A 23,228-nucleotide genomic window follows, 5' to 3' on the forward strand; every position below is an offset into this window, starting at 1 on the left:
CCATAGTAGACTTCAAGTTACACACCTACATATGCCACGACTTCAGTACTCCGTAGCTGTTGCGTTAATGCACCTTGGTATCTGTACCCTCACAAAGTGATAGTGCATGCAAGCCAAAATCCCAAATGTCCTCATATAGTAATGGAATATGATCTGTCGCACCCCTGTCGTAGTATTTAACGGACTAGCTTGCAGGATATCATCTCCCTGGGCCTTTTTTTTTTTTTTTCTTCAAGTTATATGAATTTCCTTGGCCGAGACATATTCAAAGATCTATGTAAAATACAGTGGATTAATACCACTTTTCAGATCTAGGGTCTACGAGAATTACAAGTACCGAGTGGAATAGGTTAGATGGTGGTGGGGATAATATATAATATACGCGGCTTCGCAGATAAGAAGAGACTCGAGATTTTAGGAGGATGAGAGTTAAGGAGGTAGAGATGTGGGTAGAATAGTGATTAGTGGTTTGAGAGCATTGATATGGTTACTACGCGGGGAGAGAGAGAGTGTGTGTCGGAGTGGGAAATGAACTCATAGCGGGGGGTGAAGAAGTCGCCAATTTTGGTACTTCAATTATGAAGAAAATGAGATCAGTTGTAGACAGTAAGTAGGACAGACAATTAATCCAGTTCCACGTGGGTTCATAAAAAGACCGGAGTTTATTGGGCTTAGTACAATAAAAAGAAAAGCATGCGGGGAATAAATTTGTAGTAGTTTACATGCACGATCTACTAGTCGGGAACGAAAAGAGGACACTAGCAGATCAATAAATAGTATCTCCGATCACAAATTCATGCAGGAGGAGGAAGAATACTAAGTATAACAGTAATAGAAGTAGTAGTAGTTACGCTTCATCCCATCCGAGCACCCCAAACTTGCATTTCCACGTGCAGTAGCAGCGCCCATGAAATTGAAATAAATCGGACAGAAAAAAAAAAAAAAAGGGAAATGAAGAAAGAACCCAAATCGAGATCACTCAGTATTTCGCCCTAAATGCCCCGATCCCAAATCATCCCAATGAGATTTTTGTGTGGCCTTTACTATACATGATCATAACCCACGTAAAGCATGTCAAGATGTCGTGCCTTTTCCTTTATCCCCCTCGTCATTCGCCGTAACTCTTCGTCGATCGCCCAGCTGGTGTTGCTGGTTGTGATTGTGATTGTTGTTGTTGTTGTGGTGATGGTGATGGTGGTGGTGGTGATGACCGGTGTTTCCGGCGGCCTTTTCCTGGCGAGCCTGATCGATGGCCGAACGTTGGGCGATACTGTCATCGTGACTCTTCCAGACGATGTTGGTGTCGGCCGGGAAGTTCAGCAGACGTTTGATTGTCTCCCTGGAAAGCGTGTTAGGATACCTATGCGATGTTGCTTCCAATGCGATGTGTCCACGTATGAACATACCTGATCTTGATGTTCCGCCCGCCATCGATGCGGGTCCACACATTCAGAACATCCTCCCCGCTCCGCACACTGAGAACCGCACCACAAACCTCATCGCTAGCCTCTGCAAACTGATCCCCAATCATAGCCAGGAGGAGATCCTCCCAGTAACGATCTGCAACCCCCTTCTTCAACCTCACCACCCATTTTCCTCCTCTCTTATTGGCTTCGTCTTCCCATACAGGACGGATGCCCTTTTTGAAAATATGGTAGTCGGAGACTGTGGGGAGTAGAGAAGGCCTCTTTAAGTGCGAGTAGATCGACCAGAAGCTCTCTACTGATGATATGGATGCAAGCGGGGCGGTAGATTTCTCGTAATCGGAGTATTTGGGTGTGGGAGGCCGGTACCAGATAATCCAAGTGGACTTGAGCGGGTGCTCCTTGATTGTCAAGGCAGCGCCCTTGGTTTTGCCGGTCTCAGCGGCGGAAACCTGGTCGACGGGGTTTTCGCGCTTCTCGCCGGGAGTTTTCAGGTCGGAAGGTGCACCGGGGGTCTTGGGGGTCCCAAACGACGCAAAGGCACCGGAGCCCAAGCCGAATGCAGAAGAGGCGTTTGTAGACGGAGAGGACACGCCGCCGGAGAGGGGGGAGAGAGCGTTGAAAGGGTTGGACCGGCCGCCGTGGGAGCTGTCGGGGCCGAAACGCTTGGTGGCGCGGGGAAGTTCAACTCGAGCGCCGTCCGTCCCCGTCATAGACAGAGACAACTTGGAGGTGCTATAGATGGAACAAAAAAGATTAAGAAGGTTAGTTGAGTCGCATCGGCCACGCAAGCATGCGGGCAAAGTCATGAAGCGGAAGTGGGACCTACTTGGATCGGCGAGTCCAGAGGTTTGCGTTATCCATGGAGATAGCTACTGACGGCCCAGAAAGCGAGCGATCATGAGCCGGGAACACAAGTTCCGGCGGTCGGGTAGTTTTGCGAGGGGAGGGGGAAGAGGAAGAAGAGGAGATTCGAGGTCGTGGGCGAAGGTATCGAGCAATGAAGGGAGATCGAATGACACAGGGCCCGAGTCTGTCGAAAATTACTTAGATAGGATTAATTGAGGGTACAAGGGACGCGGCAGAGCGGAGCAGACAGGACGGTTGTCGAAGCTAGGCGAGGGGATAGGTGACGCAGACGGAGGGGTAGGAGGAGGAATCGTGATCGTGATCGTGAACGTGACGAGGAGGAAGATTTAAGAGGTCGAGGGAAGAGGCAGTGTAGATACTTGGAGTAGACGTTGAAGTGGGAAAGGAAGGGAAGAAGAAATGCGGAATTGCGGTTTCTGGAAGTGAAGAAAGAACTTGGGAAAGTCGAGCACTTCCCAGCTGCCCGCCAGCCAATCACCATCCCGCCCCGCCTGCCCGCCCGCTCCGTCGTTTTTCCTTGCGGCGCCCTTTATTAACCGCCGAATTTTTTTCCTTCGCGTCTTTTTCTCTTTCTTCTTTAAACCCAAGACCACCAACTCAAATCATCGCTGGCTGCACACTTTTGATTCTTTGTCGAATTTTCAACTGCACTGGCGATTCCGATGAGTGTGTCGAGAATATTTTCTAATACCCGCTTCTAAAACCATCATCACGAGGGCTCTTCCGGGCTCCATGATGCGGTGATGACCTGTATGACGGGACATGCCTTTGCCAACATCATGAATCTTTTTTCCTTTGGCATTGGCCCCTGAAATTGAATCGTAGCGGCTGTGGAATCTTAGTCCGGCGCATCTGTAGTAATTCGACTGTTGCCGGTGCGTCATTCCTCTTGTTTTATCGTCTCCCTGGCAGTCTGTCCGGTTGAACAACGGTCGGCCGGTCGGTCGTGTTCCAGTCCTCTATGGTGCATGATGAAGCTTTCATTTACATACTCTGGTAATCCGAGGTGCTCAACCGCTTCTACACCACTACTACGGTGGTGTAGACTTACGCTGGTCGAGTGTGAGGTCCACTGGCATGTCTGATTGCCCGTGATTTGCTCCTTGTTTTCGCATATCGCTGCTCTGCCTCATCAGTTGCTGACGTGGCTGTTTGTAGTAGATTGTCCCATGGTAGACGAGCAATTACTTTTCCAAGTACGAGTTCACTCCTACTAGACTCCTACTTAACGCTATCTTGGCTAGTCCGACTCGACAACCCCAGATGACCGATCTTCTACGACCACCGCGTCTGTACATAAGAACAACACGGAAAGAGAAAATGGCATTGTATTGTCGTATCAATAAACTCTATACACGGATCAAATGTGCCCAGGATGGGAAGGCCTCGGCTGTCAAGGACGCTGGACCATAAATGTAGGATACTCGGAACTCATTCTTCTAAGGAAGATGAAGCCGTGTGCATATCGCCCGTCGGTCACAGTTCCGCATAATAGATGATAGTGGGAGGGGTAGGTAGGGGGAAGGGTTAATAAGGGTGACGGCAGGAGTTCTGACATAGGCGCCAGCACCGGTGGTACTGTCATAATTTGCAGGAGTTGCATAAACATACAAAAACTCCGTCAACGCCCGCGTTGGATGGCGCACATAGTCCCCGGAATTCCCTGTTTCAGTGCGCTGGGTTTTGAGCGTGTGTATATACGACAGGTTGGAGAGGGCTGCACGGATGTTACATTCAAGCCTCATTGCCCCTGGTGTGCTGCAGAAGATGGTCCGCTTTCAGACCCGTCTTGCTTGACACGCTTGGGGTCTCTCTCGCTCGGAGGTGCAGATGGTGCCCCCTTGCGCTTTTCTTTATCTCGCTGATACTCAGCACGACGTTCTTTGTCCCTCTCGCGACGGAGCGCCTTCGACTCAAACTCATGCCAGTCACCTTCAATATTCTCCAATCTGGGATGCGTTAGTGAGAGCATAGCAGAGTGACAATGCAGTCAAACTTACTCGACGGCTTGTTGAGCACTTGGCTCCTCTGAAACAAAGTATGGGTGTGCCAGAATCTCCTCGGTACTTGGTCGTTTTGTAGGATCGTAGCGGAATATCTGCGAAACTAAATCCAGGGCGGCGGGCGATAGGACCTCCCGGTAGACCTCTTCGAAGATTCTCTTGCGCCGCTCAGTGGGCCGCATCAGCTCGAACCAGGGCATCTCGACAATGTCTGGCCACTCTTGCCGGGTCGGCGTACCAAGGGAATTGTAGAGCTTCTCCAGTTGACTGATCTCTCCGCCCTCGCCCGGAAAGACAGCTTTCTTCGTGAACATCTCCACGTACACGCACGCCGCACTCCAGACATCGACCGCCGGACCATACCTGGTTTCACCCAGTAAAAGTTCGGGTGGGCGATACCAGATGGTGATAACACGATTGGTGTAGTCTAGTTGGCGGCTCTTGGAAAAGAACCGGGCCAATCCAAAGTCCGCATACTTTAGCTGTCCTCTGTTGCTAATGAGGATGTTAGCGGCCTTAATGTCACGATGCATGACCCCACGGTGGTGCAGGTAGTTCAAGCCCTCAAACATCTGTTTAGCGAGATCTTTCTTATGAGCTGCCGTCAGCGTGAAGGTCGGATGGTTGATCAAGCCAGTCAAATCGTGCGAGAGATATTCAAAGACCATAAAACACTCGTTTCTCTCAACCATGACTTCCAACAAGCTGACCACGTTGTTGTTGCGAAGGTGTTGAAGTAACTTGATCTCCCGCACAGCTGTGACGGGAAAGCCGTCCTTCTCGCCCTCCATTCGTATCTTCTTCAAAGCAACCTTTCTCTGTGTGTAGACATGAATTGCCTTGAAAACCTTTCCATATGTACCGGCACCGATGACGGATTCATTACCGGGCTTTCGATAGTAGACCGAGTCCGATTGCGCAAACTCTTCAGAGAGGGTGGGACGTGGCTTGGGACGAGTCAGGATCTTTGGCTGCTTCTTCGGTTCGGGGGAACGCTCGCGGCGGCGCTCGGGACGGAAATCTTGTCTGCGATCACCTCTCCTCCTTTCATTGCGATGTTCGTGTCGACGGTCGTCTCTTCTCATATCGCGTGGGTCTCGAGGCTCACGAAAGCTACGGGGTTCCCGGAATTCTCTGCGGTCGATCCTCCCCCGATCTCGGTCCCTGTCGCGGGCCCGATCACGGTCGCGGTCCCTATCCCTGTCACGATCACGACGGTCAAACCGTGTATCGGGCTTGAACTTCGGTGGCGGCGGGCCAGTAGAGAGCCTATTGCGGGGAGGTGGCTCGGCTGCGCGCGGCGGTGGCTCTCGTGCCAGCATTCTTTGGGCCAAGTCGGGAACCGGCTTGGGGGCTGGAGCCGGGGCAGTCTTTGCCTTAAAGGCGAAACTGATTTTACCCCCTTTGTTGGGGGTAGCAGATGAATGAGACTGTTGGGTAGCATTAGTTGTAGGTGGGATGCCTTGAGCATCACCTCCCGCAGTAGCCTTCGAACCGTCGTCTTCTGCGTGGCTCTCTTTCCTTGATGGTGCAAACCGGTCATCATCATCATCAACATGGGATCTTTCTTCGTTGGCGGGCGGTGGAGGCGGGCTAGCTGATGGCTGCCTATAGTGCTCGTGAGGGCTGGAAGGGCCTCGACCTCGGGGATCCTGACCCCTCCAATGTGCTTTGTTAAAATTGCTCCGACCATGTGGGGGTCCGTTATTGTGGCTTTGAGGTCCAGAATTCATATAGCGACGGTCGCTGCCATGGCCCTGATAGCCGCCACGGTACCCTGAAGATCCACCGCGGTAGGATGGCCCTGAATAGGACGAACTGTGACCATGAAGGCCACTCGTGGTATAGTTATTCTGCCGGTACGGAGAGGTAGGGCTATATATTGCTTAGTATTAGTTCTGTTGCTGCTAAAAAGCGTTCTGAGATGGCTCGACTTACACATGCTGACCACGTCCCCCGCGTCCACCCGAGTATGGAGAGCCAGACTGTGGCGATCCGTGGTATGAATTCGTCGGAGTAGCGTTCTGCATCGTTGATGAATACTGAGAAGCATCGGCATACGGCCGAGATGTTCGCGGGCGCTGGAATGCATCGCGCGATGTCTCCCCGTTGGCCGAAACACTGGCATTATCTGCATCGTGCCCTGGAGCTTCCCGAGACGGGGACAAAGACCTGAACGAGTCACCCGCTGCTGAGCGGGCGGGCCTGGCGGAGTTCATCGCAGAATCCCCCAAAGAATTGCGGCGAGACACTAGAGATAGTTTTGAATCACCGGACTGCACAGAGTGACGCGAAGGCGATCGATGGCGGGGCTCGTCGTCGAGTTCGTCTTCCGGCAAAGGGCTGTGAAAGCGACGTCGAGGGTACGCGTAAGATTTCCCACCACGTACAGGAGACCTAGAGCGCCTAGGGCGTGGGGACGTTGGACGTCTACCCCCGGGTTGACGCCTGTCTCTCCCTCGTCGGGGGGACGGTCTCCGACCAGGCCTACCCCGAGTTGGGAATCGTCCTCGTCTGTTGGATGGCAGGCCCCGATCCAAGTCGTCACTATGGTTAGAAGGAGGATAGCGATGGCTTGGCCGGGTCGGAGGCTGATCGAAGCCACCGGGAGAAGGACTGCGCGTCCTTTTACGCTTGAAGGGAGGCGGAGCGGATGGTGAGTGGTCGCGCCGAGGTTGGTCTCTATCGTTGGTAATTTCAGCTTCAAAAGAACGACGCGATTCCAAGCCAGGATAATCAGCGGGTAAGGGTGAGCGATGACGGCCTAGTTTCCGACCAGGGTGGAATTCCGAATGTGGATGATGACCACCAGGGGAGCCACGAGCGGAGACGGTGCTGGGGGACAAATCACGGTGTTGGCGAGGTTCGTGGTGAGGTGGAGGAGGAAAGGGACGCGGTGGCGGCGACCGTAGAGGAAGCTCGTCGTCGGGTCTGCCCTCTTTGGGTCGGCGACGACGCTCACGGTCGCGAAATTTGTCCCTTCCCCTATCGCGGTACGAGCCTCGAGGCCGGTGCCTCTCCCGGTCTCTGGGGTCTCTAGTGTCGCTGGTGGCTCTCCACTGGTCTCTCAACACCGGACTCCTGCGGGACCCAGCCATGTATTCTCCTTCAGCTGCATCGGATTCCAACGGAGAAGGAAAGAAAAGCAGCAGGGATCAGAATGATCGGCCCACTGAAGGATGAGGAGATTCGCATGTAGATGTCAGCGTAGGAGAATCCGGTGGAGCCTATCCTCTCGTCTAGGCTGTCGGGGCGTGTGTCGGCCGCGTTCACAGTCTTTCCTGTCGGGGGATTGGGTGGTGCGGAAGACCGGTTTTTCCGAGGTGGTTGAGTCGACGAGGGAGGATGGAAAGGCGTCGCGAAGGCCGGAGGTCTGGGCAGAAGCAGATCGTCAATGTCCGGGACACCTTTCGAACCACTGCAGAATGTGAAGTGCAGGGAAAATGGGTATTCTAGGAGGGGGGGCAGACGCACCTCGCAGTGTGTTTTCTGTGGTTGGTCCCGAGGGGGGATTAATCTGTTTCCTGTGGCCGCTTTCGTTGGCCTTGGAAGCACTAGACAATACGAAGAACCACCATGAGTTGCAAAGGTGGTGATGGAACGGGAGTCTACTTTGATGGCGGGAGATTTTTAGTGAAGAGAGTCAGTCCAGCAGGTGACTCTGGGGCGGCCCAACATCGGCGTGCCGCTGATCCAGTGTTCCTCCTTGTCCGATCCCTTCTTCCTCTTCAACTTCCGGGGTTGCCAGTAGTTTGGCTCTTACTACGGATGCTGGCGCAAGGCCGCGGTGCAGAGACGGCAAAACCAGGTGATGGCCGGTATTGCTGTCCGGTAGACCCCGTCGGACGCTTTGGTCTCGGGTACGGGGAGACATTCAAAATGTCGAAATGAGCGTCGCTGAATCACACACATCCTCAGCCCAGCCGCATTCACTCTCATGGCCATTGTTTCCATGTCTGGGGCACGGGAGGGCCTCAAGTCTTCTCTTTCAGCATAAGCCAGCTGCACCGATCCCTGACCTTTCCCCACCTTCTTGCGCTTCTGCAAATGATGATCTGTCTTGGGTTCATGGTCGGATATCTCGTCACTCCAATTTTGTTGCGTAAAATATCACCATGTTTCCCTCCACCTTTTACAGGTTCATCGCCTGCATAGATCGCCTTTGGTCGCTGGCTGGAAGAGGAAGTATAACCTCTCCACAACAGAAAACACCTATCTACGGGGAGCAAATAAACCGCAAAATTGACAACAATGAAAATGATCAGAGCAAACACCCTGCCCAGGCGAGTTGCAGCAGCAGCAGCAGCAGCACCGGCGCGGAGGCATGATTCCACAGGTTCCAGTTGCGGCTCACCAGATTAGTATCTCGCCATCAGTGGACGTGGTGTAACAGGTTGGGCTATCGTAGGCTCCCTAATAGGCCCAGGCGCTATTCACTGCTAAGCGTGATCGAGGCCCGCATGCTTCCTGAAAATGATCAAGAACCACAAAGCAGAAGGATTCGATGTTGAGAGACAGTCGTGGATGCCTTCGAGAAACCGAAGACATAGGGTAGTTGAGCTTTGTAAATGGGGAAGAAATCAGGTAACATAGAGGACGATGCCATCCGTCTAATTACTCAAGTATTCGACGGTCGGCGACCTGACTTTTGGCACACCACGTCGAAACCATGCTTGAATCCTGGGGGAGAATCAAAAGATGGGCTCTAGCTATATCGCAAGCCACGCCACAGATACAAGTAGTTGTACACGCGCTCATCCAGTTCTGGAGAGCATACGGTTAATGTTTGCCATGTACGTACCTGTTGCCGATGCTTGGGGTGAAGTCATTGAGCCTAGAGGAACTCCGACGAATTCCGACATCTAAGCCTCCCCAACAAACAACATGGCCTGTCAACCATACTGATAGTCAGAGCAGAAAGATATTATTCCCCATCCATCCTGGGGTAATCGACCATCTGAAACCACTTGCGAGGGCGATGTTTATCAATGAGACCGTAGAGGATCGAGACGTGGCTGTTAATGACGTGTTTGTAGGCGGTGGGGATGCGGGCTTTAGTGGTGAGGCACTCCCAAGTCCAACTCAACCGAACACATCGTGAACGTACGTGGCTAGGACTAACCCTAGCGGGCTGAATAACGTGCAAAGAGGTTCCAAAGTCATCTTTATTGCTCCAGGGCCCTCCAACCAGAGCTTATTCGCAATGATATACCAGAGAACAGGGGCTGGTTGGTACATGGACTCTTGTTGACTTTGGTGACAGGTCAAGGGTGGCCGTAAGCTTGAAGCAACGGAGGGAATGCTGCCCGCTGTCACGTGGCTCGGGACCGGATTAGTCTAGTATCCGTGCCATTGATAGGCAAGGCACCTTGGAGGAACTAGTATACTTTACCAAGTGGTTATAACTAAGACCATCAAGGTTATGGAATATCAAGTCAGCTCAAGGTTGCTGTTTACGGGCTTCAGAACAAGAAGCCTAGCTGGCGAACACTACTGTGCTTGATCAATGCTTTTTGATAACCTCTGGCATCGAATGCCCATTAATCTATAGTTAGTTATATGACTGTTCCCCCGTCTGTGTAGTAGTTTTTGTGCATTTGTTCAGTCTTCTAGTATAGATCAAGTTAGTTCCTTCATCGTCTGCCCTGTAGTACCGTGACAGTTTTTAATAAGTATGCTTATGATTTATTCAACAACCTACAGCCTCAACTTACGACATGGGACAATGCCGATGCAAAGAGGAGGTCTCGAGCCCTCATTATAACAGATTCCCAGTTCAGACATGTCATCCATCCACCATATAGCGTGATTGCTCCACTTCCCTCTGTTTTTGTGAAATAAATAAACCATAGTCCTGTCTTATACCCCCCTTGAACACTACTCATGCACAGCAATTCTCCATAGGCCTAACACCGCCACCTTTCCCACACAAGTTGTACCATGATTCTCAGCGGACTTGAAGTCGTCAACCGCCAACTAGTGCGGAATCTCCGCGGTGTCACCCAGCAACAACCCTGCGGTATTGACCTCACCCTTCGTCAGATCTCCGAATGGACCTCGGCAGCAACCGTCGACTTCGATAATACGAAGCGCCAGGCGGCCAAAACCTTCACCTTACCGTTTGACAGCACAAACCACACCATCTCACTGCCCCCAGGCGCTTACTTGGTCGATTTCAACGAAACTGTTTGTGTTCCACGGGACTGCATGGGCAGTATCTTCGTGCGGTCATCCCTCTGGCGCTCCGGGGTGGGGATCACGGCGGGTGTCATCGATGCCGGGTATGAAGGTGCTCTCGGTGGCCTGATCGACGTCAAGAACCCCCACGGCGTCGTCCTGTTACGAGACGCCAAGCTCGCGCAGATTGTCTTTGAGGAGCTGAGCGAAGCGGTAGAAGGCTATAATGGTATTTACCAGGCTTCGATGAGCAGTGTCGGGCGCGATGGACCGGGTCAGACACACAAGTCTTGAGCAGGGGAGGTACTATGAGCGAGGTATGCCATTGGAACGATGGGCGGTCTCGTAGCTAGACCCATCCACCCAGAGTTGCATATGGAATTATCCTCGCCACAAACTCCCCTTCCAGCCGATCCACCAAATCCAGCAACTCGCGCGATTTCAATCGTCGGGTGAACCGCCAGGTACTCCCATCCCCAGTCCTGGGACGGTGTACTAACGGGTTGCCCTTAGTGATGAAGTTCTTTAAAAGAATATACCTAATGTATATCTTGAGTGCGCACAGTACGATAGTCGAGAGAGACACAATAGCCTAAACAACGGCGAGATCAAGAATGAAGGCAAGGATATCTTTGATTCAGAAGAATAAGAAGGACTGCTTCTTGTTATTGTGGATTCATATTCGGTAGAGACTAGTCTAATATAATATGGGCTACTAAGGTAAGGTAACTATGAGATCTGTATTTGCCAGAGAACGCAGAATCTACGGAATAGTTAGAGCAAAGACTTGACGTAGCACTATAGTAGAGAGATACAACACTAGCTAAAAGAGTAATAGCATAGAGAGTAGCCGCAATACTGTACTTTATGTATGTGTACAGCCTATACATAACAAGGAAAGAGGTAACAAGAAATGGTTCATTCAGTCTAAGATTTCTGAATCTGATATAGGGGTCACTGCGTGGAGCGCAGCACCTGTATGTCCCTTGTGGACTAGTACTACTTCTTCGATGGATACTCTAGTGGAGGCAGAAGATATAAATATAGTAGTAATGGCAACACTTACGGCCGATCGCCAACCTGCTCAGTGTCTTAGCACTTGGACTCTATGTCTAAAAACTAGTGACCATGCAATCCTCTTATAAAGGCGGCTGTGGTACTATGCTTCCTTTCAAAGCAAAGGGCAGGAACTAATTTGATTGTATGTACGATCTATCTAGTTCTCAAGATCGGATGTTGGTGGTGGCCAGAGAGGCGAAGGATCAGGTGATACCTGGCTCCAGTGAATGTCCCGACACTTTCTCTCAACAAGTGTCCATCCTCATCTAAGTATTCGCAACATATCCTTCATGACCCACTATCAACTTTGTTAGCTGGCAAATAGCATAGCAAGCCTGGACGCTCTGATACCCTTCTTTCAGGGGATTCTCAGCTTGTCAAAAAAAATGTGAACTGGCTTCGCCCCTTTATGATCCTTAGGCTTCTTACCTCATAGACTCAGTCTTCCTATTCAGCAGTGGGATATCTTACTTCCCAGCATATTAATTTATTAAGAATCAAACGGGTCTTTTTCACACAAAGGATGTCTGAAATCTGGCTGCCAACCTTATATTGCTCATGCAATTATTCCCATTTATGAACCGGCATTCGCAAACGTCCGTCCATTATCTTGGAGGCAAACAACTACTTTGACCGCCAGGTACTCCAATGAGCGTCATAAACCCCGGTATAAATGGTTCTTGCATGATGATGGGGTGCATTACGTGGTTCCTGATCCGAGTATTCTCTTTGAAGAGCGGGCAATTCCCCACAGTGCTGTACGATGGTGATAGCTACATCGCATTGCTGAATGCTAATAGGTCTGATTTCTATGATAGCTCCCGGTACACGTCTGTGATATATTAGAGTACTGAGTCCACCGTGAATATTCGTCGTCATCAACAGTGCCGGTAGTGCCGTGCAGAAATTAGGCGTGGACCTGAAACAAGCACACTTTAAGCTTACCGGTGATAAGATAGATGATGAGGGTGTTAGAGCTCCACTCGAGTCCTTGACCCCCGACTTAGAGGCTTCGGCCTCTTACAAACTCTACTATCTGTTTCTAGACTATATATCGCTTGTTCCGTCGGCGGAGACTTTCCCCTGTTAGGCAACAATCGGCAGATATACCTGATATCAGCAACAGAGAGTGGGGAATCTCTATCCAACTGATGAACACTACGAAGACACCCGATGCCATAGATGCTGCTTTACTGTAGAGAGTATAACATCCACTTTTGTCTCTAAGGTTCAATCTATCTACCTCGGAAAATGAAGGTACCGGGCCAGATCTCCCCTACGTTCTCGGTTGGAACCATCGTTGTTGGGACCAGCTGACGTTGATTCGATGCTGCCGATATCTCACGATCTTCTTCTGTAGATATAAAAGCAGTCCTCTCCCTTTGCTTGCCGAGACTTCATTTTTCCAGACTTCCGACTGTCACTTGTTCATCATTAGAGTCATTCTTTACCTACTTGACATATACCTCTATGAAGTCAGCTACGCCTCTTCTCGCCGCAGCCGGCGTGGCTGCGGCCAAGAACTGCAGCGTTGACACCATTGCTCAGTTTCTTCCCAAAAATACAACCGTCTTTTACGCCAATCATTATGAAAAGGGATACAACTTCACTCCTCCAATTGAACTCAACTATGGCCTGACCTCCGACCCTATGGGCATCAGCGCCTATGAACTTCCTCTTGCCGGCTGTGTTGCCCAAGCCAATATCTCCTTGCCCAACAACACCCAGCACAGCGTCGGTTTGGTTCTACCCGATGAGTGGAACGGTAGATTCATGGCTGTCGGCAATGGTGAATTTGCCGGGTCTGTTGGCTGGTCTTCCATCATCAACACCATGTGGTACGGCTTTGCCAGTGTATCAACCGATACCGGCCACGAGGGCAACAACGGAAGCTTCGGATACCACAACGAAGTTGCCCTTACCAACTGGGGCTACCGTGCCCTCCATGATGCCGTGGTGAATGGAAAGAAGGTCACCGAGGGCTACTACGGAAAGAAAATCTCGTACAGCTACTACCGGGGTTGCTCCGCCGGTGGCAAACAGGGCTTCAAAGAAGTCGAAATGTACCCTGAGGACTTCGACGGCGTGGTTGCCGGCGCACCAGCCTGGTGGACTTCTCACCAGCAGCTGTGGAACGTCCTCACTGCCATCTGGAACCTCCCCGAAACCGCAGACTACCACGTCAGCGATGCCCAAATGACAGCCGTCCAGGACGAAATCCTGAAGCAGTGTGATCCCCAGGACGGCTTGAAAGACAACATCCTGCAGAATCCCTTCGGATGTGTCTTCGACCCCGTGCCTGTGATGTGCAACGCCACCTCATCCAACGACACCTGCGTGACCCCCGCCCAGCTCAAGACCGTCAACAAGCTCTTCAACCCCTGGTACGAAGCCAACGACACTCTCGTCTTCCCCGGCTACACGCTCGGCACAGAAGTTGGTGCCCCAAGCCTGGACGACGACTTCGTCACCTACATCCAATACATGCTCCAGATCGGCTACGACTGGACCTGGAAGGACTGGAATCCGGACCTCGTAGCTCTCTCCGACAGAATCAACCCAGGAAACGCCACAGCCGACGACTTCGACATCTCCCCCTTCTACAAGAAGGGCGGCAAACTCCTCCACTACCACGGATACTCTGACCCATCCATCGCAACCGGCTCCTCCGTCTACCTATTCAACCATATCCAAGAAGCCCTACACCCCCAGGACATTCCCATTGACGACTTCTACCGCTTCTTCTTGGTCCCCGGCATGGAACACTGCACCGGTACTCCCTCCGACCAAGACGCCCCTTACTACATGAACGGAGACAGCCAGGCCGGGTCTCTCTCCGGAAACGTGTTTGGAGTGCCTGGCTTCAACGACAGCAAGCACGATCTCGTCCTGGCTATCATGGCGTGGGTCGAGAATGGCACTGCCCCTGACTACCTCATCCCCACCAAGTACAAGAATGACGATGTTGCCGACGGTGTGGACAAGCAGAGACCTATTTGCCCTCATCCCCAGCTGGCCAAGTACAAGGGCTCTGGTGATGTGAACAAGGCTGAGAACTGGTACTGCGGTACTCTTTACTAGGGGTCCTCGCTTGAGTAAGTCAGGGATGTCTGCTTTGCTGTGATTGGGGCAGTTGCTGCTAGTAGTTTATGCCTGTTTCATATTACGATCGGCCACTGGTACTTGCTACCTAGTGTATATGTATTTACAGGCTGGGATCTTGGAACGTATCTGTATCATAGTATTCTAGATATATTATATGAACATCATAGTTTATACCAAATTCTGGAAAAACTATTGATTTTTCTGTTATCACGTGTCTCGACACCATATACTAGTAACGTACTTGAAAAGTCTTTTGGCTCAAACTCCCCATTAGTAGAATAAGGACAGAAGTTTCCTCTTTCCCGGTTTGTTTTAGGGTGCTGGAATTGCCGTCTAGTCGAGCCAACTCTACACTTGAAGCCAAATAAGGGACTTGCACGTCTTTAAGGTCTAGACGGCAGAGACCTTGTACGTCTTTTGAGACTATTGATCGAAAATCTTGCAATCGTTATGGCAAAAATTGACAAAAAGGAGGTACCTAGTATCATATTATTCCAGACAAAATACTCTTTGAAAACACCGCCATTGAACCACGGATTCTCGCTCTCTCCGGTCCTGACTACCTCTTGTTTAACCCCTAGTACTCGAGTGTTTTCTGTAAGGCTTCAATCTTCTTCAATAGATCGCTATCGTCTAGTGTTGCCCACGCCTTTGCCTTCTCAACAAGGGGCAGCTTGCCGGTTAGCATGTTGTCGATCTGAGCTTGGATTTAGTGTAGACAGTCTTTCGATTTTTCAAAGAAGGGAACTAACTGTATGTTGGAGGAGTCGATGTACTTGATCACATTGAGTGCTGAAGCTGCAACAATAGTGCGCACCTGTGAATCAGTCAAGCTCTTGAGACCAGAAAGCTAATCCAGGGCTGAGAGCAGAGCCATGTCTGGGCGCCATTCGCCATATGTTGCCAAAAGGATGTTGTCAGACTCGGTTTTTATGCTGCTCGCCAATGGGACGAGTAAGACACCTTTCATCGCGAGTATTGATGAACGACCTTGACCACTGTGTACCATCAAGGTAAGCGAGCGTAGTAAGACGTCCCCAGTTGTACAGTTAGTCGGTCATCGAATTCGTCAGGCTTGTGGGGTTACGGGCACTGGAATGTGGTGAGGCGCCGGTTGTGTATATCATGAGGCCGTCTTCCAACTGAATCCTACACTGGCTTGTCTGCCAACGTTTCTTGATTGGCAATCCTTGCATCAAGACGCGTGCGGAGCAAGACCAACAGGGTTATGACAGACTGAGAGAATGATGGCAATGAACTACTTGCAGTCCACAGCATACTTGATCTTCCCTCAGCCACTCCCAGACATTTTCATTCTGGGGTGTAGGCCTAACCAGCCATGATCCGCATGACAGATAAGTAAGGGGTATTGATGGAATCTATCCCTGATATTCCTGTTCAATTCAGAGCACGCTGTTTACTTTGAAGTTCAAGGAAAGTATAAAGTCGTGGTCAATGACCGACACGTCAGTACCGTACTGAGTACATTGAATTCTGCATACAAAAAGGAACTACTACTACAATAGTTCCTCCTATTGACTGCCAGCTAATCACACACTTATCCAACTCCTCATTGTGTTCACGATGCTCTTCCGCAACATTGGCGTCTACCTCACTGCTGGCGCCTGCCTGGCAGTGGCCCCCGTGCTGGGCGCCAAAGACATCAATCAAGCTGTCTCGGACATGAACGCCCTCACCGCCGCCGTCCAAAACGCCCGACAGTCCATAGACAACTACCAGGGAGGGACTCTCTCCGGCCTTCAAGTGAAGAGCTCTGTTCAGACAGCCAAAGATACCTCTCAGACAGCTCGCCAGAATCTGGCTCAGCAAGACGAGCCCTTCACTGACGGCGAGGCCGAGCAATATTACCAGGCCTACCAAGCACTGTGCCCGGAGCTTCTGGGCGCAATTCAGTCAACAAAGGACAAGGTATTATTATTCCTACTACATTGATTTCGAACAATCCGCTAATATCTATCTTGTAGGCGCCACAATTCAAGGCATCCGGACACGCGTCACAGGCGCAGACGACCATTGATTCACTCAGCGATGAGCATAACAACTTCCGGCAGGAAGCCCAAAAGCACGTCCCTGCGGACACCTATGACAAGGCATCTTCTTGTTCGGATCAGATCAGCCAAGGTTTTGATGACACTCACAATGCTTTGTCTTGAGGGGGTGTAGCATAGTCAATTCTGAGTACGTTGGCCTTTACTCAGGACGAAAGATGTGTGTGTGTGTGTGTGTGTGTGTGTGTGTGTGTGTCTGTCACGGAAGGGTGCACTGGAGGTAATACTTGGATTTGACTTGATAGCCTTCTGAACTTAATTTAACATACTCGATGCTTGTGATGGACACAAACTTCAACGAGATGTAATGACAGGGAGAAGTCTTCATGACTGCTAGCCACGAGACCAGCGCTTGCCTGAGCCGTAATTATCGTGGTTGTGTTTATTACGTAGCATTTTATAGATTGAACCACAGACTCTACGATAAAAAGATATAAACCGTAGCAACCACTTGAGAGTTCCTAGGCGTAAAGCAAGCCTTTCCCAGGGCTACACATTTAGAACCTGACATCCTGAACTCACTCCAACAAACGACCCGAACCTTAAAGCGTACAAGGTCCATTCCGAGGCCTCTAAAAACGAAGTTTAGTCTGGCATCCCCTTCCCTGCCCCCCTTCAGCCCCTGCATACCATGTAACTAGCGTCTATTTCAGGAGGGGACGCATGACCCCGTAGGATACTAGGATCAGCTTTTCGATATTTGGAAATAATTTCCGAACGCATTCGGACGCTATTTTAAAGACATGCATTCATGTATTTACGCTAAAATATAGACGGAAGCTACTATCTTTAGAATTGAAGGAATGTACGAAGTATCTAAACTTGCTATGGAGTAATAGTATGTGAGACACCGAATACACCTGACATGATCTGCCACTGAAGATGCGGTCCCAAGGTCTCACTGTGTAGGATGACATGAGTCGCCACTTCCTTGCGTATATATCTGAATAGGGGTGTCAAAGAAGAGAAGGTGTTCGTGGGATCAACAATCAAGCGATATCTGGCGAGACCTGTAGATGAGAATGTCTTGTTGGCCAGGTAGAAGGATTGTCCAAAGCAGTTCAGCAATCTCGAGATTGAAGCATGAGAATGCAACAAGAGAGTTATTGAGATTGGATATTTTTCATTTAAAATCATCATTCTAAAGTAACCTGCTTTTCTTTTGACTACATCATTCCATGACCATGACTCTCATGTAAATCATCGACAACAATGAGGAAACAGACAATCAATCCACCCTGAAACTACATAACCAGGATCTGCCAGTTCAAATCTTCCAACCAATACTTCCACCACAATGTTAAGAAAACCCATCAATCCAATCTCACGGCATCCATCCAGTTACCCCCATTTTGTTCCACATATGCCCTCATCTCCGCAACCCAAGATACTGACATCCTATTCAAAGGGTAGAAAATAGAACCACGTCCGGTCACGAAGAATTCGATGTACATATCATGCGAACTCAGGCCTCTGCTTGTCAGCTCCAGCAAAATGCGGTCATCGGGACGACGCAACTTCACCCGTGGTTCCTCACCCCTTCCGCGCTTGCCATACCACTCATACTGCAAGTTACCCGCCTCTTCAATCGGCACGCCGAAGACATCCCTTTCCCCCTGAGTAACTTCAGGTGCGTATTTCCAGCGTACATATTCCAGCAAAACATGGGTGGGAGACTGCAACACTGTTCCCTTGATATAATCATGTAGGAAGGTAAGAGTAGGCTGCGCCATAATCAGTCGTCGGAGACTGTTGCTTTGCTGGCCGCGGCTTTTGCGCAAATACATGTCCAGTTGGACAAGAAACAGTACTGCGAGAAATATGTCCCCATCTTGCCAGAGGCGCCGGTTGCGCACCGTCCACTCCCGGCGCTCGTTGTCGGGGATGTCCATTAAAGCCCATAGTTTCATGACCGGAGGGATACATTGCACCGGGAGATTGTAGCCGGCCTCGCAGAGGAGGATGAGAATTTCTTCCACCATGTTCTCGCGGTATGCAATCATTCGGAGCCACGGGATGGAGGGAACGAGGAGGTCGAGGTTATATTGGCGGTCTTGGGGTTGGGGGCTGCACCACTGGCCGGGTATGGTGCACAGTTTAGGATAGCAGAGGAAGGGGAAATTAAATGCAGAGAAGGGGTACCGGGCTGCCGCAATGGTTGGGATAATATGTCCGAGATGTGTGCTGAGGAATTGGTGGAATGGTTTGGATAAAGCACCTAAGTTGACTATGTCTTCAATGTCGAGATAACTGGTGAGGAGAATGGAGATTTGCGGATAGTATGAGAGGCCTCGTAGGAGGTCGTATCCTCCATGAGGGATGTTAGGGTCTTGAGCTTGCGCAGGTGGCTGAATTTCGGCACCGTGAGTCGGACCCATGTTCAATGCTGGATGGCCGATATCTTGTGGCTGCTGTGGCATTGGTCTGGCTTCCTGGGGGGCGATGTTTCGTGCCTGCTGTGGTACTGGTCCGGCTTCCTGACGACCAATGTCTCGTGGCTGCTGTGGCACTGGTCTGACTTCTGGACGGCCGATATTCCGTGGCTGCTGTTGTACGGTTCGGGATTTAGTCTCTTTTGGGGCCAACGCACTGGCAGGTCTTGCTGGGATGAAGGTATTGCTTGGAGCCCTAGTCTGAGCAGCAATTTGCGGTCTTGCTTCCACAACCCCGGCTGGTTGAAGAGGGATAGACGCCAACTGGTCCCTGGGAATTGGCTGGAAGCTGCCGCTGAACGAAGCAGGGGGAATGTTCGGTACTGTGATGCCCTCGTTGTTGATCTGCACCAGGGCCGGTGTTCTTTCATTTGTGTTGTTGCTCTGCTGACGCATAGGTATGATGTTCTGGGGCTGAATACCGGCGATTAGCTGCTGACGGATTAGATATGCCTGCAGCGCTACTTCGGGGTTATTGTATGTTCCAGAGAGCTGGGGTTGCTGGTTTGGCACTGCGGACCTCTGTTGCTGGTTTGGCACTGTGTAGAATCTCTGCTGCTGGTTGGAGTCATGTGAGGGTGGAGGGATGCTCAGGGGCGCAGAGGGTGTCGGGAGGATGTTTGAACGCCCAGGGGGGAGCTGTACTCGAGGGGGATGCTGTGGCCGAGGAAGAATCTGTGCTTGAGGGGGATGTTGTGTTCGAGGGAGCCGCTGTGCTCGAGGAGGATTCTGTGCTCCAGGGAGATTCTGTGCTTGATGGGAATTCTGTGCTTGATGGGAATTCTGTGTTCGAGGAGGATTCTGTGCTCGAGGGGGCCTCTGTGCTCGAGGGGGCCTCTGTGCTCGAGGAGGATTCTGTGCTCCAGGGAGAATCTGCGCTTGATGGGGATTCTGTGCTCGAGGGAGAAGCTGTGGTTGAGGGGGTAACTGTAGCTGTGGTGCAGGATAAAACTGTGGTCGAGGAGGAAGCTGTGCTTGAGGGTAGCTCTGACCAAAGCTGCTCTCGTGAATACCGGGAAGGCTCAATGTGCTCTGAGTGCTATGTTCCGTGTTATGATGGGCATCATTGCACTGGGTTTCAGTCTGATTGCTCTCTCTAGAGCTCGAGAGGAAGAGCAAGCACTCAGCGGCAGCGATGTCATCGCGGGTGGTGGAAGTGGTCATTTTGTGAATGTCTCGCCGTGCAAGGCAAACTAGAACAACAACACGAAAACGCTGACGCCGAGAACTAGAGTGATCAGCTGGATCCGCTTCTGAAACGGGGTTGAACTTTGAAGCATGTCTTACATGAGCGACACGATACTCGTGTACCAACTATCAAGAACAGAGCACCAACCGGTGATACTTAGTCGTCGACACCAAACACCGAGACAGTTGGGAAACAGTAGTAGGCTAAGAGGAAACGCCGAGAGATCAGATGTGAGTTGGTATGCAAAGCAGTGAATAGATATAGAGTTGCTCACTGTGCACTAGCAGCGCCAATCTATCGAGAGTCGTCATGGGAGGTGCAGAACACTCTGTTTGTATGCAGTGAGTGAATGCTGATTATTACAATTCACTGGCTGGAAGAGCGAGTAGATAGTATGCCAACTCAAGTATTACTGCAGATTACATCCACTGTATGTATGATATTACTATGAATGAGCAGGTTGTTTCTTCTCGATTTATATTCCATGCTATGGTTCTAATCATTTTACTTGCGTCTACCCTAGGCGCAGCTCTGCGTCACTGCACCTATAATCCCAAATTCATCAAAAGGTTGCTGCAACGATAAGGGTTTTGTCTGGAGTACAAGTGTTGTAATTATGAGCTTTAGTAATCCCTGGACACTGGACACTCACGAATAAATCACAAATTGCAAACCCCCTAGCAATTTATATACGAGAGAGTGCTTTTGTATGCAGTAGACTGAGTTACATAGTCAATTGTTGAGATTGATCTTATCTCGAATATACATAGCTTTTGGCTATAAGATTTCCACAGCATAACGTCGTCCACACATCCCACATATCACTATATCCAGTTGAAAAGATATTAAAACAAATGTTGAATCAACCTCGACACGGCGCTGAGTCATGCGTCCGAGTTGTACGACAAGAGCCGCCCGCCTGCCCTTGAGTCGTCTTCCGCTGTTGATCGAAACTGATCGAGCGAGCATACCAGAGAACGATGATCTGTGCATCGCAATCGCGGGACAGAATATATCTATACAAAGAGTATTTTCAAACCAAGACGGTCCAAACGCAAAAAAAAACACACCATCCGCGCGGCGTAAAATAAAATGCCAATCCAAAAGACCTGTTGAAAGGTGACCGCCAAAACTCCGTGAAACAAGAATACCATCCAGTGTTAAATCGAGGGGGGTAAGAAGTAAGTGTCGTAAGGAAGCTGAGTAGGCATGAGAACATTATCGGCGGTGCAGCAGAGTCAAGAACTCCTCCCGGGTCTTCGCGCTCGACCGCATGCAGCCAAGCATGCAGCTGGTCGTGGTAGTGCTGCTAGTCTTTTGCACACCACGCATCACCATGCAAAGATGGGACGACTCCATGACAACACCAACACCACGTGGCTTCAGAACCTCGGAAATAGCCAGAGCAACTTGCTTGGTCAAGCGCTCTTGCACCTGGAGACGACGAGAGAACATTTCCGCCAAACGAGCCAACTTAGAGAGACCAAGCACACGGCGGTCAGGAATGTAACCAATGTGCATCTGCCAAACGGGCTTTGGTTAGCATCACTATAACTCATACCGAAAAGCGCGATCTTACCTTTCCAGTGAAGGGAACCATGTGGTGCTCGCACAGCGAGAACACCTCGATATCTTTGACAATCACCAGCTCGTCATGATCTTCATGGAAGACCGCACCATTGACAAGATCCCGGACATTCTCCTCATAACCCTTAGTAAAGTAGAGCATGGCCTTGGCATATCTTTCCGGGGTCTCGCGCAGGCCCTCTCTTTCCGGGTCCTCTCCAACACACTCCAAGATCGTCCTGACAGCTCCTGCGAGCTTCTTGATACGCTCCTCTGTCTCTTCGGGCGACGACTCCAGTCGCTCCCTGGTGCCAGGGCCTGAGGAAGGAAAGCGTTAGACCTCGATGATCTTCCAATCGCATCAACTATCACTTACAAGGCCAGCTCAGTCCATCGAAGTCGATCGGAGGGAAGAGGGTGTAAGGGCTCGCTGGTCGGCTGACAGTCGCAGGCGGGGTCAATGCACCGGCCTCATCTCTCGGATCGCGGGGAGGATCGCTCAATGTTGGCCTGAATCGCGCAATTAGTGAATTGATTGATATCATCGCGCAGGCGCAACATACTTAGCAGAAGAAGAGCCCCGAGGGGTATCGTCGACCAGGGACTCTCCGGAAGGGTGAGCGGCAGAGGCGGGCAAGTTGAACTCTACCGGGATGCGGGGAGTAAACGACGAAAGGATGGAGGAGTTGAGACTTTCTCTCTCCCGAGCATCGCGCGAGCTTGTAGAGGGGCTGGTCGAGGCGTGCAGAGGAGAGCTGCCGTTCAGCATATGAGAAGGTATGGCAGACCTAGGCTTCGGGCCAGGAGGAGGGGGAGACGTTCCAGAGCCCATGATTGTTTAGGTGGAGGAGGAAAGTAGGTAAGCGAATAGGAGGGAACTGAAAGACGGAGGAGATGAGGGTTTTTGGCGGCGTAGATAGTAGTAGGCTAAGCAACGCCTTAGGGATTGAAGAAGGGATGATGGAAGTGAGAAAGGAGGAGGAAGAGTTACAGTGTCGGAGACATGGCAGTAAGCGCAAGGAAAAAAAGGATTCTGGAAGGAGAAGGATTAGTGTAAAAACCGAAAAAGCTAAGAATGACTCCGGCCTTCGAAGGGGCGGCGACTGAATGATTTGATTTCCCTTTCGAACCCCTCCGCTTTTTCGGACGGCGGCGTGATCGCTGTGCTGACCGCCTTTGCCTTGCAGCCACTCACAGGCTTCCAGCAGCGGGGCTGATTAAGCTTCCTCTCCCCAAAATGTCGAGAATTTCCCCTCCATATTACGATTTTCCAAGAGTAAACTTGTTCTGTTGCTAGAGTGCTATATTTGGATACTGGAAGGTCAAGATTAGAC

At 50.7% G+C, this 23,228-nt stretch overlaps 7 protein-coding genes across 7 annotated transcripts; 3 read left to right on the forward strand and 4 right to left on the reverse strand.

Annotated features, from left to right (window-relative positions):
* Positions 1 to 681: 681 nt before the first annotated feature.
* On the reverse strand, positions 682 to 2,695 carry ASPBRDRAFT_76906 (eukaryotic translation initiation factor 4E). Its single transcript, XM_067629340.1, has 3 exons — positions 2,254 to 2,695; positions 1,407 to 2,159; positions 682 to 1,339 (listed from the first exon to the last, which is right to left on the reverse strand). The coding sequence occupies exons 1-3, from the start codon at positions 2,286 to 2,288 to the stop codon at positions 1,075 to 1,077; spliced, it is 1,053 nt and encodes a 350-aa protein (XP_067476654.1). The 5' UTR covers positions 2,289 to 2,695; the 3' UTR covers positions 682 to 1,074.
* Positions 2,696 to 4,164: 1,469 nt separating this feature from the next.
* ASPBRDRAFT_276684 (putative protein kinase) lies at positions 4,165 to 7,583 on the reverse strand. The gene is made up of 2 exons (XM_067622414.1): positions 6,236 to 7,583; positions 4,165 to 6,172 (listed from the first exon to the last, which is right to left on the reverse strand). Exons 1-2 carry the CDS (start codon positions 7,393 to 7,395, stop codon positions 4,291 to 4,293), a joined length of 3,042 nt encoding a protein of 1,013 aa, XP_067476655.1. The 5' UTR covers positions 7,396 to 7,583; the 3' UTR covers positions 4,165 to 4,290.
* Positions 7,584 to 9,942: 2,359 nt separating this feature from the next.
* Positions 9,943 to 11,187, forward strand: ASPBRDRAFT_45723 (putative dUTPase). Its single transcript, XM_067625475.1, has one exon. The coding sequence runs from the start codon at positions 10,238 to 10,240 to the stop codon at positions 10,766 to 10,768; it is 531 nt and encodes a 176-aa protein (XP_067476656.1). The 5' UTR covers positions 9,943 to 10,237; the 3' UTR covers positions 10,769 to 11,187.
* A 1,534-nt stretch (positions 11,188 to 12,721) lies between these two features.
* On the forward strand, positions 12,722 to 14,782 carry ASPBRDRAFT_45725 (uncharacterized protein). The gene is made up of 2 exons (XM_067625476.1): positions 12,722 to 12,790; positions 12,894 to 14,782. Exon 2 carries the CDS (start codon positions 13,004 to 13,006, stop codon positions 14,612 to 14,614), a length of 1,611 nt encoding a protein of 536 aa, XP_067476657.1. The 5' UTR covers positions 12,722 to 12,790; positions 12,894 to 13,003; the 3' UTR covers positions 14,615 to 14,782.
* Positions 14,783 to 15,038: 256 nt separating this feature from the next.
* ASPBRDRAFT_276808 (uncharacterized protein) lies at positions 15,039 to 15,453 on the forward strand. The gene has a single exon (XM_067622417.1). It carries the CDS (start codon positions 15,089 to 15,091, stop codon positions 15,416 to 15,418), a length of 330 nt encoding a protein of 109 aa, XP_067476658.1. The 5' UTR covers positions 15,039 to 15,088; the 3' UTR covers positions 15,419 to 15,453.
* A 2,556-nt stretch (positions 15,454 to 18,009) lies between these two features.
* On the reverse strand, positions 18,010 to 20,371 carry ASPBRDRAFT_157265 (uncharacterized protein). Its single transcript, XM_067619422.1, has one exon. It carries the CDS (start codon positions 20,301 to 20,303, stop codon positions 18,021 to 18,023), a length of 2,283 nt encoding a protein of 760 aa, XP_067476659.1. The 5' UTR covers positions 20,304 to 20,371; the 3' UTR covers positions 18,010 to 18,020.
* Positions 20,372 to 21,546: 1,175 nt separating this feature from the next.
* Positions 21,547 to 22,663, reverse strand: ASPBRDRAFT_131124 (GTP cyclohydrolase I; the record flags this gene model as incomplete). The annotated part of the gene is made up of 4 exons (XM_067618299.1): positions 21,547 to 21,849; positions 21,908 to 22,212; positions 22,271 to 22,404; positions 22,458 to 22,663. The coding sequence occupies 4 exons, from the start codon at positions 22,661 to 22,663 to the stop codon at positions 21,547 to 21,549; spliced, it is 948 nt and encodes a 315-aa protein (XP_067476660.1).
* Between the last annotated feature and the right edge of the window lie 565 nt (positions 22,664 to 23,228).

The sequence above is a fragment of the Aspergillus brasiliensis genome (genome assembly GCF_001889945.1).
Source record: "Aspergillus brasiliensis CBS 101740 unplaced genomic scaffold ASPBRscaffold_10, whole genome shotgun sequence".
NCBI classification, from domain to species: Eukaryota; Fungi; Ascomycota; class Eurotiomycetes; order Eurotiales; family Aspergillaceae; genus Aspergillus; species Aspergillus brasiliensis.

Excerpts from the sequence above, each read along its gene's own strand:
- ASPBRDRAFT_45723 (XM_067625475.1), top strand. The coding sequence starts at position 10,238 with ATGATTCTCAGCGGACTTGAAGTCGTCAACCGCCAACTAGTGCGGAAT.
- ASPBRDRAFT_76906 (XM_067629340.1), bottom strand. The coding sequence starts at position 2,288 with ATGGATAACGCAAACCTCTGGACTCGCCGATCCAA. Across the intron at positions 2,160-2,253 it reads CTCTGGACTCGCCGATCCAA|CACCTCCAAGTTGTCTCTGT; the intron begins GTAGGTCCCACT and ends TTCCATCTATAG. Across the intron at positions 1,340-1,406 it reads GGGCGGAACATCAAGATCAG|GGAGACAATCAAACGTCTGC; the intron begins GTATGTTCATAC and ends CACGCTTTCCAG.
- ASPBRDRAFT_276808 (XM_067622417.1), top strand. The coding sequence starts at position 15,089 with ATGGCAAAAATTGACAAAAAGGAGGTACCTAGTATCATATTATTCCAG.
- ASPBRDRAFT_276684 (XM_067622414.1), bottom strand. The coding sequence starts at position 7,395 with ATGGCTGGGTCCCGCAGGAGTCCGGTGTTGAGAGACCAGTGGAGAGCC. Across the intron at positions 6,173-6,235 it reads GGGGGACGTGGTCAGCATGT|CCCTACCTCTCCGTACCGGC; the intron begins GTAAGTCGAGCC and ends AGCAATATATAG.
- ASPBRDRAFT_157265 (XM_067619422.1), bottom strand. The coding sequence starts at position 20,303 with ATGACCACTTCCACCACCCGCGATGACATCGCTGCCGCTGAGTGCTTG.
- ASPBRDRAFT_45725 (XM_067625476.1), top strand. The coding sequence starts at position 13,004 with ATGAAGTCAGCTACGCCTCTTCTCGCCGCAGCCGGCGTGGCTGCGGCC.